Source organism: Pholcus phalangioides, unplaced genomic scaffold (genome assembly GCF_987345545.1).
Source record: "Pholcus phalangioides strain wild (caught in Gottingen) unplaced genomic scaffold, Ppha-v1.0 ptg000039l_1, whole genome shotgun sequence".
Lineage (NCBI taxonomy): Eukaryota > Metazoa > Arthropoda > Arachnida > Araneae > Pholcidae > Pholcus > Pholcus phalangioides.
Genome location: NW_028301625.1, coordinates 18,478,240 through 18,497,895, shown reverse-complemented (window position 1 = coordinate 18,497,895; position 19,656 = coordinate 18,478,240). Strand labels below are relative to the sequence as shown.

General features: G+C 39.0%; 1 protein-coding gene and 2 non-coding genes across 3 annotated transcripts in view; 1 reads left to right on the top strand and 2 right to left on the bottom strand.

Moving 5' to 3' along the window:
• The window catches only part of LOC149065646 (glycine receptor subunit alpha-2-like), a 56,135-nt gene extending 44,890 nt beyond the window's left edge, over positions 1-11,245 (bottom strand). Inside the window, exon 1 of the mRNA XM_089253840.1 lies at positions 11,145-11,245. Coding sequence (XP_089109966.1) covers positions 11,145-11,218 — 74 coding nt within the window. The 5' untranslated portion in view covers positions 11,219-11,245. The remainder of the gene's footprint in view (positions 1-11,144) is intronic.
• TRNAS-GGA (transfer RNA serine (anticodon GGA)) lies at positions 5,270-5,343 on the bottom strand. The gene has a single exon. It is a non-coding gene; the product is annotated as a tRNA-Ser (tRNA).
• On the top strand, positions 5,547-5,620 carry TRNAS-GGA (transfer RNA serine (anticodon GGA)). The gene has a single exon. It is a non-coding gene; the product is annotated as a tRNA-Ser (tRNA).
• Positions 11,246-19,656: the final 8,411 nt, after the last annotated feature.

Sequence of the window (19,656 nt, the reverse complement as noted above, 5' to 3'; positions counted from 1 at the left end):
TCCGAAAGCCCATATCGATGATGTTTCGTTGAATGGTTCACACGCTGACACTTGTTGATGGCCCAGCATTGAAATCTGCAGCAATTTGCGGAAGGGTTGCACGTCTGTCACGTTTAATGATTCTCGTCAGTCGTCGTTGGTCCCGTTCTTGCATGATCTTTTTCCGATGTCGTAGATTTAATTTTTTACCGAATTCCCGATATTCACGGTACACTCGTGAAATGGTCGTACGTGAAAATCCAAATTTCATCGCTACCTCGGAGAGGCTACGTCCCTTCTCTCGTGCGCCGACTATAACACCACGTTCAAACTCACTTAAATCTCGGTAACCTGCCATTGTAGCAGCAGTAACCGATCTAACAACTATGCCATACACTTGTTGTGTTATATAGGTGTTGCCGACCGCAGCGCCGTACTCTGATTGGTTCCATATCTCTTTATTTGCATAGGCATGCCTGTACCAGTTTTTTTTGGCTCTTTAGTTTACAATGCACCACAGTACGCAATGTATCGCATCGAACAAAACACAATAATACGCAATAAGCACTGCGTTGCAATAAGCAATACAGCACACGATGCGCGATGCACTACAATATGGAATGCACCGCTATTTGCAGTACGCCGCAATAAGCAATACACCCCAATATGCAATAAGCAAAATCAGCAATGCACTGCAATCAGCGAAACATCGCAATAAGCAATTTACCACAATACGCAATATACACTGCAATGCAATAAGAACTGCATTACAATAAGCAATACAGCACGTTATGCACTACAGTACGTATTGCATAACAGTGCAAATCATCAACCAGCAAAATCAGCAATGTACTACAATCAGCGAAGCATCGCAATAAGCAATTTACCACAATACGCAATACAGACTGCATCGGACTGCATTATAATAAGCAAAACAGCATGCGATGCACTAAAATCAGCATTGTATTGGCAGTACACCACAATAATAATACAGCACAATAGCAATGCCCACTGCATTACAATAAGCAATACAGCAAAATACGCAATACAGTGCACCACAATAAACAATACAGCACAATAGCAATTACCACTGCATTAGATTAAGCAATACACTACAATACGCAATACAGCACAATACGCAATGTATTACAATAAGCAATACAGCACAATACGCAATGTATTACAATAAGCAATACAGCACAATACACAATGTACCACAATACGGAATAAGCACTGCATTATAATAACCAATACAGCATGCAATGCACTACAATACGCGATGCATAACAACAATACGCATTGCACCACAATCAGCAATGCACCATATTGCAGTGCACCACAATAAGGCCTACAGCACAATAAGCAGTAGACACGGCATTATAATCATCGTGTTCCGCACTACGTAATGCATACAATACGCAATGCACCACAATCAGCGGTGCACCATAATACGTAATGTTCCATACAATTCGCATACTGCATTGATGCATAACAATACGCAATGCACCGCATTCACCATATTGCAGTGCACCACAATAATCAGTAGGCACGACATTATAATAAGCAATGCGGCACACGATGTACGTACACCACGCAATGTAGCACAAAACCGCAATACACCACAATACGCAATACGTACTGCATTATAAAAAGCGATACAGTATGCGATGCACTACAACACGTAATGCATAACAATACGCAATACACACCATAATAAGCAATACAGCTCAATACGCAATAAAGCACTATACATCGCAAGAAGCACCACAATACGCCGTAACCACTGAAACACAATAAGCAAGCGATACACTATAATCAGCAATGCACAACTATTTGCAGTACACCACAATAAGCAATACAGCCCAATACGCAATGCGCCACAATAAGCAATAAGCACTGCATTGCAATGAGAAATACAGTACGCGATACACTATAATGCATAACAATTAGCAACGCACCACAATCAGCAATTCATCATAATAACCAATACAGCACGCGATTCACCACAATACATATAACTATATGCAATACAGTGCAATACGCGATGCATCGCATAAGCAAAGCACCATAATAAGCAATGCATTAGAATAAACAATACAGCACATGATGCATTACAATACGCAATGTACCACTATTTACAGCGCCCCGCAATACAGCATAAATACACCACAATACGCGATATATCGCAATAAGCGTAGCACCATAATATACGCAAAAAGTACTGTATTACAGTAAGCAATATATCACACGATGCGCTGCAATGCGCAATGCACCACAATAAGCAAAAAGCATAATACGCAATGCTAACACCATCGGCGATTCAGTGCTATAAGCAATGCACCATTTTAGGCAATGCAGCACAATAAGTGGTGCAGCCTTATATTAAGGACATCACAAAAAACAATGCACCACTATATCAGGGCACCACAAAAAACAATGTACCACTATATCAGGGCACCACATTAAGCAATACAGCAAAAAAAAACTTAATGAACCTCCATCGGCAATACAGGACAGTGCTTATTGCACCACCATCAGCAATATAGCAGAATAAGCAATGCGCCACCACAGGCAATACAGCACAATAATTAGTACACCACCATATTCAAAGCACCGCAATAAGCAATGCACCACTATATTCAGTGCACCACATTAAGCACAATACGCAATACACCACAATAAGCAAAACAATACAATACGTGTTACCCCCATACAGCACAATAACAAATACACCACCACCGTAGGCAATACAGCACAGTAAGGAATGCACCACAATATGCAATGCACCACAATGCACAATGAACCACAATACACCATAAGCACTGCATTCGAATAAGCAATATGGCACGTGATTCACTAAAATACGTAATGCATAACAATGCGCAATGAACCACAATACACCATAAGCACTGCATTAGAATAAGCAATATGGCACGTGATTCACTAAAATACGTAATGCATAACAATGCGCAATTGGCCAATATTTTCAGTGCACCACAATAAGCAATGCAGCACAATACCTCATGCACCGCAATACCGCATAATAAGCGATGCATCGCACTAAATAAAGCACCATAATACGTAATGAGCCACAATAATCCATAAGCACTGCATTACAATAAGCAATACAGCACTCAGAGCACTACAACACGTAAAGCATCACAATCAGCAATGTAGTAATGTGTGTAATCAGTAATATTGTACAAATAAGCAATGCAGCATAGTATGCGATGCATCGCAATAAGCAAAGCGCTATAAAAAAGCACTACAGTACGCAATGCACCACAATACGCATTAAATGCAGCATTACAATGAGCAATACAGCACGCGATGCACTACAATATGCAATGCACCGCAATCAGTAATGCACCATTATTTTTGCAGTGCCACAATAAGCAATGCAGCACAATGCGCAATGAGAAGCAAGTATTCATCCTCGACTCAAAATGAAACCTGTCAATTCCTCCTTAAAGAGATCTGTCCAATGCCCCGCCCTGGGTATCCGGACCCTGTGTGTGTTGGAAGCACTGGTGATGTATACATACCTCTGGGTAGAACGTATATGAAGGCGTCTTAGGGCTAACGAGAAAGAGACTCTCTCTCTCGTTAGCCCCGTATTCGAAGCTGCTGACGAAGTTTTACTGACAAGGGGGGTGAGTGTTTAGCTGACAAAGGGGTCAAAAATGGCTAAAAATTCGCTGACGTAATACTTGAACGCCCCCTTTGCGCTTGAAGACGTCATAATGTCATCAAGTTACTGTACAGGATGAAGTCTAAATTATTTACAAATTAGAGTTTTTCTTGGGTAAATTTGGATAAATCAAAATTTCAAACTAATCAGAAATTATAAATAATCAGATTTCAAATAAAAAAAATTATTGGTTTATTGATTATAATTTCGATACGATGAGATTTACATTCATCGTGAAAATCTAATGCCTTGTTGGTTGACAAACCAACGACCTTTTTGGTTCATAATGTGGCCTCTCTCTCGCAGGTGAATATGGACAAGGTGCATGTCTGGTTTAGTAGTAGGTAACAAGACGTATGGTATTTTACTCGCAAACCGTTCACCCTACAGGAATACTTTCAGTTAGAAAAATTATCCAAATAACGTGTAGTACTCAGATATGTCGTTCATGTTGCAAAGGGATGTATAGTTATTAAAATAAAAATGTTAACTTTTTATACGGACACCGTGTACTCAAAACCCAATTACAAAGTGTAGCTCCGTCTCTCCTGATGCCAACAAAACCGTTTTATGTGCATTTAACGCAGTTTTTTGTTGGTTGTCTTCAAATAAATGTTACTGTCAATCACTGTGATTAAAGTGACATTCATCTCGAAACCTTATGATTATTGATAACACAAGCTTGTGGCAAGGGCTGTGATTTTTATTACCTAAAGAAGAAACGTAGTTGCTAATAATTTATTAACAAAAATGTTTCATCTTTAAGTCATAAAAATCAGAAAAATTAAAGCCCTACTTATGAGAAATAGGATGAACACACACAAAAATGTCATTGTGCTTGTTTTCGTGAAACTCTTAAAATATTTGATACTTCATGTACTAAATTTCATCTTTCAACTAACTCAGATCCTTATGCTCGTTGTTGAAATATCCTGCAGTGTTGAAAAATCAATCAAGTCTTTATGTTAATGTTCTTTAAATTTAATGTTGTTAAATTCTTTACTTAAATTGGGGGAAAATTGTGAAAAAAATATTCTATGCATTTTGTTTGAAATTAAATTTTTTTAGTTACTCTTTTAATAAATTTCTTCGTGGCCCCATTATCAGCGGCCATGGCTCCCCTGGAATATCCTGGGCCCCCGTTTGAGAACCACTGTTCTAGAGCATATCTTCTGCTCTAGAAGGTATTGTAATAGACCACCAGGACCGGACTTAGGGGGGAGGTGAAAAAGGTGCGGTCAGACCGGGCCGCAATTTTTTCAAAAGAAACTTTTTCCTTTCTCGGCAGATGCTTTGGAAATTTTTGATTAAAATTTAATTTTTTTCCCATTAAACTATTATTGACTGTGAAAGGAGGTTTTCAGTTTAAAGCCCCAACAATAGTATTTTTAGCGTTATTAGCTATAGCAGTAACTTATTTCTAAAAGAAAAAAGAGTATATGTTATGTGCAGGTGGTAGCATTCTTTATCCCTGAATAAAGTCTGGCCTTAAAGAATAACAGGGCTATCCACAATGATGACATCACTCTCCGCTATCATACGAAGGTTTTAACTACTGGATGTTGCGAAGATACATTTTGGAAAGAGAGAAAATTCAACTGCCCCTGCGGGGAATCGAACCCACGTCCTTTCACTTTCCGGGTGAACGCCCTAGACCACTAGACTACAGAGGCACCGAAATTCTCAATCTTTCCTTGGAGCTCGTGTACACTGAAAGGGACCGTACATGGACGGCTGGACCAGACTCAGGCCAAGCTCACAACTGCTGACGTTGCCACCAGATGGCGACTTACACAATGATGACGTCACTCTCCGCTATCATACGAAGGTTTTAACAACTGGATGTTGCGAAGAAGGAAAGATTGAGAAATTCGGTGCCTCTGTAGTCTAGTGGTCTAGGGCGTTCACCCGGAAAGTGAAAGGACGTGGGTTCGATTCCCCGCAGGGGCAGTTGAATTTTCTCTCTTTCCAAAATATATCTCCGCAACATCCAGTTGTTAAAACCTTCGTAACAGGGCTATATTAACCAAAAAAAAACATGCTTAGAGCATCAAACGATAAGAGGGAGTAGGAAAGGTATCTAGCAATTTCTTGAAAGCCTTCCCTCTCGTTGGAGTTACCATCTAATCTGGGGTACCAATAGTGTGCACAAGGTGAATGTTTGTAGTTTCATTCGGCGATGCTTCCACTATTGATGTTCCATAGTAGACTGTAGAATGGATATCTCTAGATGACGATTGCCCCGGGGCGAGGCAACATCGACTGTCGTTCGGAGCGTTAAATGCGTTCCTTCTTGGGAACCTCTGAACTGTCATGCCATGATGTTTCCCTAGGGAGACTTGAAAACTTCGAAATTTTCATTCATAAACACCACCCCCATCTCCGAATCATACTCTCATATATTCCGGAAGACGTACATACAATATATAAATTCCAAATTTTGATAATTTTTACTACTGAACTTCCGAAAAAGTGTAAGACGTTTCTCTCTGACTTTTTTCTCAATCTAATTATTCACCTAATACAGTACCAACATCAGAGATATTTTGTTTCATGAACAGAGCCGGATCTTGAATCCTGCGAACTACGCGGCCGCAAAATGCGCCAACTGAAAGGGAGCGATTTTTCTCACCAAAACATCATTCGCTTACACTTGAAAATTGTCCAGAACCGCGACCCTGTTCAAGAATAAAGAATTCATGCATAAAAACATTTAAGAGCACAAATTTCCGAAGATTAAGGATGTAGGCTACGTTGTTTACAGCCCCAGTAGTTCATTGCCTACTATTAAATAAATTATATCTGAGGTTTAGGCTGATTGCAGCTAGTGTTGTTAATATTCGACACAACCCCTATTCCAGAGCGTCTTTTTGAATTTCGAATTTGAATATTCAAATATTGAGATTGCAATCTTAGATTTTGTTTGTGGCAATAAACTCTTGGTCTTAAACAAGTGATAACATTGAAGAGCTCATATACAGTGCACCCCACTTATAGCGTTTTCCAAAAACTCATGAAAAACGATTTTCGGGAAAACGTTTTAAACGTAAATTTCAATAAGTGTTAGTAAAAGTTAGGAGATTACGAAAATAAGTCGTACTAAGTGAGAAAACTTTTTAAGTGGGAACGTGTTAAGTGGAATATGCTGTAGAATAATTTTAAATTAATCTACATTTTCAAATGTAGTTTTAACGTGTTTTAGAATGTTTTTTCTTTATTTTTGTGAATTCCACATCTCTCTCCCCATATCCTGGAGCAGGGCCTTAAGCTGAGATCTTTAGCGGACCCCAAGCCCGACTTTTCACGAACCCTTCTGTAATGAATTCATTGCATGAAAAAATGATGGTTATTGTCCCGGATCCCAGGGATGGAGCCCTGTCAGCAGTACCGTCTTAACGCATGGACCCACCCGGGCACGGCCCGTGGGGCCTCAAGAGAAAAGGGGCCTCCCAAAAATGAGATATAGTTAAAATTTTCGAGAAACATGCATGTAAATTTGCCTGGTAGGGCCTCAGAAAAAATCACTTGGTCCGGGGGCCCATGGTGCTCTTAGGACGGCACTGGCACCCGAACAAAGTGATATATCTGAGCCCCCCACTCCCTTCTGGCTGGAAATGCTCACCTAATAATTTGTATGAAAAATGCTCCGAAAAAAAGTTCACCAAATCCTATTATTCTGAGCCCCCGGGTGGACCCTGGCCCATAAAAGGGCTGGGGTACCCAGAGTACTGCCTCGAGCAAATGGGAGGGAGCTTACAAAAAATATACACTTGTTTTGCATGATAATAAATCTTTTGAGGAGGCCCCTAAAAGTCTGCCCCGGGGCCCCGAGAAGGCACGCCACGTCCCTGGGTAGACCCCCATAGGCTCCTGCTCCTTCCCACATGAAGGGTCGCAACAGGGTCGATGCTTGGTCAGCCGGGCAAAATCACATTTTGTCGCCCTCACTAATGTTGATGGTTCAAAGTTGAAATTGGTGCCCTCTCTGGTCCGGCGCCACTCTCCCCCCCCCCCCACTAGTTGCGGTCCTTCCCACAAGAGTAGACAGGACTGCAACGACTGCAACTAGATGCTTAGTCAGCCAGGGCAAGCACGCATTTTGGTGCCCACCCCCTCTGATCCGACGCCCGGGTCATAAAACCCGCTTTCTCCCGAGGGCCGCAACTAGAGGGGAGCGACACGAAACGATAATTTTATCATTTTTTTTGTGTGTTTTCCCACATTATAAACTACTTATGGGGGGGGGCATGAAAAGTTTAGCCTGAAGGCGTACCAGAGATCCCAGCCCAGGAGCCATGTTATAGGATATGGGATCCATGGTTTTTTATAAATTCATTACAGATAGGGCTGGATTAACCCATATGAAGGCCCTAAGCACTCAAGTGATTTTGGTGCCCCGCCCCCGTCCCATTTACTCTTAACCTTAACCCATGGCCCTTCATGACAATTAGATCTGTTTGCAATTTTCGAGTGTAAGTATGCCGGGCCGGATTTCCGCATGGGAAACATGGGCATTTGCCCAGGAGCTCCGAAGTTGGGGGGGGGGGTGTGCCTAATTTGTAATAGTATATATATTCTACTCAAACTTATATAAATTCTATTTGGTAAAGAAAATCAAAGAATTTTCCCTTAAATCACATCATACTATTTCCAAAGTGTCCATTATTATCACAAATCCTATTAAACATGAGTTTTAATAATATACCAATCAGTAATAGACTTTGCACAGCACGTATATAATGCCCCTATTGCAATATTAACTTCACGACAAAAACACTTTTCAATGTCCCACAGTCTTTTGTTCGATTCCTCAATTTCACATCTTTTTGAACATAAAATGATTTATGAAATGATGACAAAAAAGTTTGCATATGTGACGAAATGCTCAAACCTTCATGAAGATTCTGTTATATTTGTTAAATGCGAAACTTGATGCATCTGATCCTGCAAACACTTTTTTAGGTGGACTGCAACAATCTTCATCCTTGGTTCAGGTTGGTGACACAATGTCCCAAATGTTAAATAACGATAGAGGTTTAGAAGGGACGTTTCGAAATTTTGAGGCAGCATTGAATCATCATTGACAACATCACCAATATATCAAACTGTTCTAGAGAAAAATTGTTTTTCTTATTAAAAGGATAAAATCATCAGTTCGATCAAATCTTTTACAAGAAAAACTGTCATCTCATTTAGCTTCATTGTGCATTGAAGCTGAGATAACTCAAAAATTAGATTTTTATGACATTATCAATGATTTGCTCATATGAGAGTGCGAAAAAAAACATTTATTGTAAGATATTTCATGGAGAATTTTACATTACATTTACCATTTAAAATAATCCACACACATATCACCTTTTTTATGTGTTTACAAGCAACGTGTGTTGTATTTTCTGTCGAACCAAACCTCTTCAACCACAGTCGAAAGAGGCCCTTCCCAATGTCTCTTGCCTAGGGTGCCTCCCCCATCAAATCAAAGCCGGGCTCTGTAAGTAGGCTATGCAAATCGGCAAGCAGGAATTGGTGTGCGCAAGTGGGGTTGGGGTTCTAACCCTCCCCCACTTTTGAGCCAAGATTATTGTTGAGTATTGTCAAGAGTATACAAGAGTATTGTATACTCTTGTATACAATAGTTGTAGTATTGTTGAGTATACAAGAGTATTGTCAGGGCCGGGCTTAGGAATTTCGCAGCCCGGTGCAAAACAAAGAAAAAAATTGCGGTCCCTTCAAAAAAAATGTATATAATTACTCCCCGATTTACGAACTTCCCGAGTTGCGAACCGAAGTATTTTGGGTTACAGCATGCAACGAAAATTGTGCAGGCAGTGTTATGTAGATCAAAATCAGGATGTTGAAGGGAAAACAATGTTGTGACAAAGAAGTCTTTTTTTAAATTATTATTATATTCATTTTCATTGTGTACTGGAAACAGGGCCGTAACTGCGGGGGAAGGGGGGGGGGAGGTAAGCGATTCTGGTGTCCCAGGTGCCAGATCAGAGAGACAAATTTCACTTTTTAACCTCTTCTTCAATATTAGAGAGGGGAGCCAAAATGCGTGCTTTTCCCCAACTGGCCAAACATCTAGTTGCGACCCTCATTGGAAATATTGGGAGGGTTCAAAAATATTGGTATGGAAAGGCGGCTATAAAACCCAATATTTCTATTCATATTACAAATATTAAGGGGAGGGGTTTGATACCAATAGAAGTTTACACATATGCTCTTCGGAATTCCTCCATTAATTGCAATGGCTATCAACTCAGCGCTTTGATGTTATTGGGGTTCAAACTGGAAGCTGCTTCTTTTACCCCCAAAATGTAAGTTTCAGGGAAAAAAATTAAATTTTTCTCAAATATTTCCCATTTCAGAAGAAAAGGGTTTCTTTCAGGGAAAATTGCGGCCCCCCTAAATTTTGCGGCCCGGTCACCTTCGCACCTGCCTAAGTCCGGGCCTGATTATAGTGTTTATTTTGCAGGGAAAAAAAGCAAACCCCCCCCCCCAGAAGGAAAAAAATCTGAAACCCCCTCGAGAAAATTCTGCGTACGCCTAAGCAGGTATTTTTATTTGGAGGGAGGGGGTTCAGAAGAATAAGGCTAAGAACATAGTGGAAGCAGCGAGCAAAGCGACGAATGAGAAGGAAGAGAAGCGACACGAGAATATAGCTGCGAGCAAGGAATATAGTACACATAGTGGGGGCGTTTTATGTAGCAGAGAGTATCAAATAGAAACTCGCAATCACACACACACACACAGCTTAGTTTTTTAAATTAAAGAATGATTAAAAATTTCATAATTATAAAAATCATTGCTCAGAAAACAGTTTAGAAATAATAGTGTTGTGTGAATATCACTATTTTTAAATATAAACTACGGAAATATTCCTCATATTTTGGTCGCTTTCCTCCCTACATCTTTTCCCGCGACACTTGAGTGCGATCACTTCTCGAACGATCAATAATATTTTCTACTAAATTTATGAGTAAAGAATATCAAGTTTATCAAAGCCCCCCCCCCCCCCACCGTTTAAATTTGTATTATTAGCATAGGCGGAAGGGTAGAAGTGGAAAATCCCCCCTTAATAGTTGTATTTGTAGAAATACTTGTTGGTTTTTCATTGTTTCATTTTTTTTACACAAGAAACGTAATTATTGACACCCAAAAATCCAGCATAAAAACATTTGGTACGCTTCCAGTATGTAAATATTAACGGTACACAGAAAATAAACAAACAAATAAAACTTGCCAATTTTTCCAAAGAAGCATATATAATTTTTAATTCAGACTACTCAAATACATTTACCCAACTACTCAAATACATTTACCCAACTACTCAAATACATTTACCCAACTACTCAAATACATTTACCCACACACGGCTTAAAACTCAAAATATAAATCATTTTCGGTTTGGTTAAGCACGTGCACACGAAAAAAATTTGACGGGAAATATATGAAAATTATATTCGGGTACTTGCTGTTTTCATTTGACCGTCCACACCATTTTGAAGTACGTCGAGAACTTAACATCAACGATTCTGGTGACATTTTTGACCTCACTACCGCTTTTTAACAGCGAAAACAAGCCCTTCGACGGCCATCTTGAAGCTACATACAAGCGAGCAGAGCGGCGAAAACAAAATATTTTGAATGCGCTGCTTTTATCGTTTGTCGCGGAGTTCCCGCTCTGTGGCGGTGCGCTCCACTATACGCAGGCGCATTGGAATCAGTGTGTTTGATTTCACTGCTCGGATCTCTTCTCCCATCGTTGCTTTGCTCTCCGTTTCACTATGCGTTCAGCCTTAAAAATTTTTGTCTGAAGCCTGCGATGCCACGACTCAGGAACCTTCAGTGCCGGGAAGGCTTCATAACAATTTGATCTGGTTAAAATTTTGGAGAGAGTAAGTATGCAAACTAGGGAGGCAGGTATGTATAGCTAAGTGGGGAGGACCTGAGAAAGATATAATTTACCCGAGGGCCTATGATGCTGTTGTATGGATATGGGCTTACTTTATGGAAATATAGCGAAATTTTAAGCCGAAAATTGAGCAGCAAACGCGAATTCTTGTTAACAATTATTAACTTAGTTTCTCTGCTTTCGTCACCCTCAGGACCGTAAGTAGAAACGAAAATTTACTCTATCGCTTGGGGGTCTGTATTCATTATGGCACCCCTTCTAATCATTTTTAAGGGAGAGAAGTAAACTTGACGCCGTTCCTGTTCCAGCACCGGCAGGAACAGACCCTCCCCTTGCCCTCTTATAGTTGTGGCCTTGGTCAACCTTTCGATAAAAACCTTCTTCTACGTAAATTCTACGTGAAATCAAGTGAGCTCAAAATTTTAGGATTTTTTATTGAATGGTTGATGATGGGGGAAAAAATTGTGCATTATGTACTATTTTATCATTTTTTGTGGTGCCCCTTTTCTCCTTATGCCCTAAGCACGTGCTTATTTTGCTTAATGGTTAATCCGGCCCTGAACGAGTCAAGCGTCATAATCATGTGGAAGCAACCGCTGCACAAGTGAAAGTACGGATAATATCGGAGGATAAACCACATAATATTATGAACAGTTGAACGTGGTTTCACGCCTGAAGGCACGTATACACTAACGCGCCGATCTTGCAACGCACGCCCCCCTGCAGTGGTTCTAATCCGCTTGTGGGTACACAAACTTCCTTTAAAGGGGCCTACACACGTTCAGTTATGCCTGCACAGTTATACCTGTACAGGCATAACTGAACGGTTCGATGCATCCACACCATTCAGTTATACCTGTGCAGGCGAAGCTTCTGGAACCGGTTCTAGGCAATCTGTGGGGATATTTTCGATCTCTGTCTTCGTGGTCTTTTGATCAGTTCGGATTTTTTCATAGTCTATAAAGTTCGGAATTTTCTAGTATGATTTCCGCAGATGATGCTTTTGGTGTAGTTGGACTGGTTACGGCACTGAAAGTTATTAACTCAAAAAAAAAAAGAAAAAAACGGGTGACGTGGTACAAAGATTGGTTTAAAAAAAAGGCGACAATATTCGCACGTTAAATTATTACAGGAATTGAGATTTGCACCAAAAGATTGGCATAATTTTCTCAGAATGGATCAAGATACCCACTCAAAGCTTCTTTTTTTTCAATTCCTTTCGGAAATTGCTTCGCAAACTGTTTATTTTTTTAACAACACTGTCTCTTTTCGCTGGAGGATCTATTTCTCTCATTTTCCACACCAATCTCTCATAACTATCATCTCTCTTAATTTTGTTATGGCAATCTTTAGTTTTCACCTGCCACAAGCATTTCTTATTCCTATACATTTCAATGAATTCTTCCAAACATTCGCGCTGCCCGTTTCGAAGATCACTCGTCATTATAAACCTAGAGTCGTGAAAACTAAACTGAACTCTGAACTAAACTCTGGTGGAGTGTTGAAATCGGTGTTTCCCAAAGTAGGACTATTCAGGCTATGAATGGACACAAGGGGGTGATGGGAGGACGAGAGGAAAACATCAGTTTTCGAAAACTCAGACCATTTTACCCAAAGCGCTTGAAGAGGTTCTCTGCAAGCGCTTTGATTTTACCAAGGAAGCCTTTGTAAATATGGGCCTTGGGCAAAAAAAAAAAAAAAAAAAAAACTAATATTGCACACAGAAATTCGTACTTGTTTCTTCAGAGCTAAAGTGTTTTTTTCTCCCTTTGAATGTGCGCTGTACATTCCAGGTGTATTGTAACTGTAAATTGAACGGTAAAGCCTACTGTCACAGATCTCCACACCATCTGGGGTCCTGCATCCCCGGGGGCTGGTTTTACTAATGAATATTGTCATTATTCGAGCCATTTCCCCCCAACCCCCACAAAGATGGGATTGGGATCAGGATTCTGGTTTCAGAGCCCGAGATGATTCTAATCATTCTTTTTTCCCACGTTAAAAAATTCAATATAGTGGCGGCTCGGCAAAGAGAATAGCCTCTGTGCCCTGCGGCAGGATGTGGGTGGGAAGGAGCAGGGGGTGACGCTCAAGAGCCGCGACGCACACTTTGAGGAAGACTGCTGTAACGGAAGATGTTTGTTGAATCTACACCATAAGTACAATAATGTATTTTGATGTTACTAAAACCTCTCATAATGACCGATTTTCATGACTTAAGTAAAAGGCACTACTGCCTACTCATGCTTATCAAGAATGCTATCCATATCTACAGTGATTATGACAATACGTATGGGCAATAAAAGAGAAATTTTGGTATTACAATCGACGCCCGATATAACGACCCCTTCGTCTCGTCGAGAATGGACGTTATATTTGGAGCAAGGTCGTAGCGGGGGGGAGACTTGGGGTTGTGGTCGGGCCTGATTGGGTCGGTCGTTATATTAGTAAAACATAAAACATTTGGGACTTACCCTACCAGTCTTTGTCGCTATAACGTGAATGATCGCTATAACGTGAAGTTCTCATAACGAGCGTCCACTGTATCTTCGAAAACATGCACGTTTCTCCTCTGAATATACAGATAGGGGATACATGCTCCTTCAGCATCGTATGATAGTATTTTCTTTTCGCGATAGCGTCGATTTAAAAAAAATAATTTTTTTGACTTGAAAATTTTTACGGTAACTTACATAGTGTTTTTCCTTGAAAGAAAACTGCTTTTTCACGCGACCTCTTACGATTAATTCAACTCAATTAAAAAATTGACTCATTATGAAGCATAGTATGTATATTAATAGTATTACTCAATGATATAATTATATTATCAACCGTATATCTCTCTCAACGAATTTTTCGATTGTTTTCTTACGTTTAACTAGCGTAATTTCATCTGAATTTTTTTCTTTCAATGTTTGAGCTGAAAGTTGAAATTCGTTGCAATCTGACGAGATGTGTCCAAAAAACAAATTCAATGCGATTCATTAAGAATTACATGTAAAAGAAAATAATAAATTGCAGTGATTTTTGTCCTGTTGATGCTTGCTGGTTTTCAGTCAAGAAAGGAGTGGGAATCCTGCGTTTGAAATTGCAAACAATTGCAAACATTAACTGACTCGTATAAACACCTGCTTGATTTCTAAAGGAAGTGCATGTGAAAGAATACTAAAATAATCTGATGTCACGGGGCTCCTAAAATCTCCAAGAACCCTGGTTAAAAACCTCTTCTCTAAATAATCAATGAACAATTAATAGTTATAGCACATTATTTGAATATAAAGTTTGTGTGTTTCGGTGCATAATTTCGGGCAAATTTATTGAAAAGAGTGATTTCAGAAACAAAATTGCAAATTTTAACAATGGTCGAAATATTTCTAAAATTTTATTTCGATTTTTTTAAACGATATAAAATTGCAAGAAAATATCGTGAAAATTACGCCATTAGAAAAATTTCCTCTAATTAAATGGAATCCCTCTCCAAAACAAGTTATTCAGTTGTTCTATTACATTATCAGTGAAAAAAGAAGAGGGAAGAAAGAGAGAGAAGGGCGAATATAAGAAAGCGGGGAAAAAAAACTGCGCAGTTATACCTGATGGCCCATACAAACGCTCAGTTATACCTGCGCAGGCATAACTGCACAGTTATACCGAATCGAAAAACCATTCCCTTCAGGTCGCCTGCGCAGGTCAACTGACGGCCCCTACACACGCTCAGTTATGCCTGCACAGTTGGACTGTACAGGCATAACTGCGCAGGTATAACTGAGCGTGTGTAGGGACCTTTAAGGGCCCTACACACAGGGTACAGTTATGCCTGCGCAGGTATAACTGAGCGTGTGTATGGGCCATCAGGTATAACTGTGCAGTTATTTTTTCCCGCTTTCTTATATTCGCCCTACTTTCTTCCCTCTTCTTTTTTCACTGATAATGTAATAGAACAATAATAACTGAATAACATGTTTTGGAGAGGGATTCCATTTAATTAGAAGAAAATCTTCTAATGGCCTAACTTTCACGATATTTTCTTACAATTTCATATCGAATAAAAAAATCGAAATAAAATTTTAGAAATATTTCGACCATTGTTAAAATTCGCAATTTTGTTTCTGAAATCACTCTTTTCAATAAATTTGCCCGAAATTATGCACCGAAGCACACAAACTCTGTATTCAAATAATGTGCTATGACTATTAATTGTTTATTGATTATTTAGAGAAGAGGTTTTTAACCAGGGTTCTTGGAGATTTTAGAGGCCCCGTATATAACGTCAGATTATTTTAGTATTCTTTCACATGTAGTTCCTTTAGAAATCAAGATTCCTAGAAATCAAGCAGGTGTTTATACGAGTCAGTTAATGTTTGCAATTGTTTGCAATTTCAAACGCCGGATTCCCACTCCTTTCTTGACCGAAAACCGGCAAGCATCAACGGGACAAAAATCACTCACGGGAAAATAATAAATTTATTATTTTCTTTTACATGTAATTCTTAATGAATCTCATTGAATTTGTTTTTTGAGCACATCTCGTCAGATTGCAACGAATTTCAACTTTCAGCTCAAACATTGAAAGAAAAAATTCAGATGAAATTACGCTAGTTTTAAACGTAAGAAAACAATCGAAAAATTCTGAGAGAGAGAAAGAGAGATATACGATTGATAATATAATTATATCATATATTGAGTAATACTATTAATATACATACCATAAGTCAATTTCGAATTGACTTGAATTAATCTTAAGAGGTCGCGCGAAAAATGCATTGTTTTCTTTCAAAGAAAAACACTAAGTGAGTTACCATAAAAATTTTCCAAGTCAATTTTTTTTTTTTTTTAAATCGACGCTATCGCGGGAAAAAAATGCTACCAAACGATGCTGGAGGAGCATGTATCCCTTATCCGTATATTCAGAGGAGAAACGATGCTTGTTTTCGTAGACAGTTGACGCTCGTTACAACAACCTCACGTTATAGCGATCATTCACCAATCTTTGCACCATGTTACCCGTTTTTTTCTTTTTTTTGAGTCAATAACTTTAAGTGCCATAACCAATCCAACTACACCCAAAGCATCATCTGTGGAAATCATACTAGAAAATTCCGAACTTTATAGACTATGAAAAAATCCGAACTGATCAAAAGACCGCGAAGACAGAGATCGAAGAACGAAAATATCCCCACAGATTGCCTAGAACCGGTTCCAGAAGCTTCGCCTGCACAGGTATAACTGAATGGTGTGGATGCATCGAACCGTTCAGTTATGCCTGCGCAGTTATGCCTGTACAGGTATAACTGTGCAGGCATAACTGAACGTGTGTAGGCCCCTTAAGGCCCGTTTACACGCAGCGTTTTGTCGTCCGTTTTGGGGAAAAGAGGGAGTGTCTGCGATAAGATGGTGTCGTGTAGACGGAAAAAATCGAAGGTCAAGTGGTTCAAGGTCGCGTCAAAAAATCTGGTGGCCGAGCAATAGTTTTCCGTGAAATCCTACGATAAAAGGGTGCGTGTAAACGCGTTTCCGTTTCGTCGTCAGTTTTTTCCTTCCTCGCACCCTTTTTTATGGAATGAATTTTCGTGTACAGTCGATCTCGGTTATAACGTTCCCATTTATAACGTTTTCCCGCTTGATGCAACTAATTTTGGGAGTCTAGGTAATTCTAATTGAGATTTCCCGTTAAAAGCGTTTTCCCGCTTACAACGTTTCCTCATGGCGGTTTTTTGAAAAACGTTATAAGCGGGATCCACTGTATTTTATTTTAATTTCCTGAATTTATTTTTCCCAGTCAGACTCATTCATAACGATCGCGGTTTTAATGACAATTTGGCTATAACAACAATTCTTGGCGGAATGACTAATTCCCATACAGAAGAATTTTCATGAACGTTGCTTACAACGTCGAAGAAATTCAACGCCCTCGGTTACAATGATTCATTTTTTTGTCACTCTTTCTTTTGTTTTTATGGCATGTCTTTTTAAGAAAATTCTCCATTTTTCCCAATTTTCGATGATTCTACCTACAATTGGTTATATTTTTATCAAAAATTGGTGATGCCTCGTATTTATGATCCCAATTCACCGTACTGTTCTAGATCAATTACGGTCAATGAGCACTTTATTTACATTATTTGATTTCATCTGATTACATTTTTGATCAAAAAAATAAGTACGTCAGCCTCGCTTGTAATGACTAGAGCCCGGAAGTTTAGGCACTAAAGATGGTCGAAATAGGCAGGCAAAAAGGCACTAAAAATGAATAAAATAGGCACAAAAAAAAGACATAATTTTAATGAAAAAAAAAACAAACTACAAATAACTAAAAATTAAGGGCCCAAAAAATAGCTGAAAAATCGATTGTACTTAATCCGTCTATTATTTTAATTACAATGTATAATAACTGCATTATTATTTAAGTTGAATGGATTTCAAAACAAAAATAAAATATTACTAGACCGTCAGGATTAGGCCAATTCCAGGGCCACGATTACCAGACGCGGGGTCGGTAGGGATAATGATCTGTGGAGCTATCTCGAGTTGCGAATGATTCTCGTTTATTTGTCGTATCATTTTGAATAATCATTGTCATTTCTATAGTTGGAACATGGCTATCGTGTTCTATTTTTGTAAAAAGAAAAAAATATTTTTTTTTTGTATTACTACGTATATAAGACTACTTCAAGCGTGGGGCCCTGTATGACCGCATCTGTCACACACCCATGAGGGGGAACTCTAGTCAATTTAATCGATTTTAAATGTGCATGTTTAATAAATAACCATGGTTGTTTGCAGTGCATTTGTGGTGCAAAAAATAAAGCCAAACAACATGGGCCCCAGAGCCCTGTTTGCTCCTATTCCGCCTTCCATAAGCCATGTTGTCAATTCAAGACCTCTTCGGACAATCATCGGTCCACTATACACATACAACGCAGTCCAATGCCTGAGCGAGACATATTATATGAAGCCTGTGAGGAGAAACAAATTTCTAACTTTCCTCCGCTTTTCTAACACGGACTGCGTTCATCTGAAACAAAATCATTCACGGCTAATATCCGGTCAAAGCAATATTAATACATGCCAACACCAATCGCTCAGATCACTTAGTTGCGTCTAAATGGGGCTGGGGAGGGCGGCGATAAGTAAGGCCCATTTCACACGGAGCGGATGCGGATGCAGGACGCGGGTCCGCATACCCTTTCAAACGAGCGCTGAAGATGCGGACGAATCGCCCGCATCTTTAGTTCGAAATTCGTGCATAAAAACTGTTTTTTCGCAATTTTTGTAATTATTCTTCTCCTACACCCCTGATTCAGTGCCCATAGGCAGCCTAGAGGCATTCTTTGGTGGTTTTTATCATTGAGCCTAAAGATGCCTCCATTCCGATCCTCACAAGTAGTCGATGGGAGAAAATATCTTAAAATATTTTCAAAAAATTTTGAAAAAAAATCTGTCTTTTCGGAAAAATATGAAAGAAAATTCCAAAAACACATCCAATGTTCAAAAAATCCAATCCAAAAACATCCAAAACATTCGATGTTCCAAAAAAAAAAAAAAAAAATTCAGCAAATATCAAAGAATTTGCAAGTATAAAAAAAGGGAGGGGTTGGGACTTTCAAAATGTCTGTGCTTAGAAATATTCACATCACAAGTCTGTCTTAGGCCGGGATTACACTATAAAAGTTTTGTAAAAGCTCTTTGATAAAACGTGAAAAATTCAACCATTAAGATCACCGGTTGCATTTGCTTGAATGCAATCGATGCGCCTATTGGTTGAATTTTTCAACTTTTATAAAAGATCTTTTACAAAACTTTATAGTATAATCCCGGCCTCAAGTACGGATTACACTATAAAAATTTTATAATAATTCTTTTAAAAAAGCAACTAATAAATTTATCGGTTGCACTTGCAATTTATTAGTTGCTTTTTTCAAGTTTTATAAAATAACTTTCATAAACCTTTTAGAGTGAAATCCCATCCTTAGATTAGTCACTTCTGAAATATAAAATTTCATTTTTTTAAGTTTATAGACTAAATATTGAGTAAAATATACTTGTAGGTATCGAGGGAACCACCAAAAAT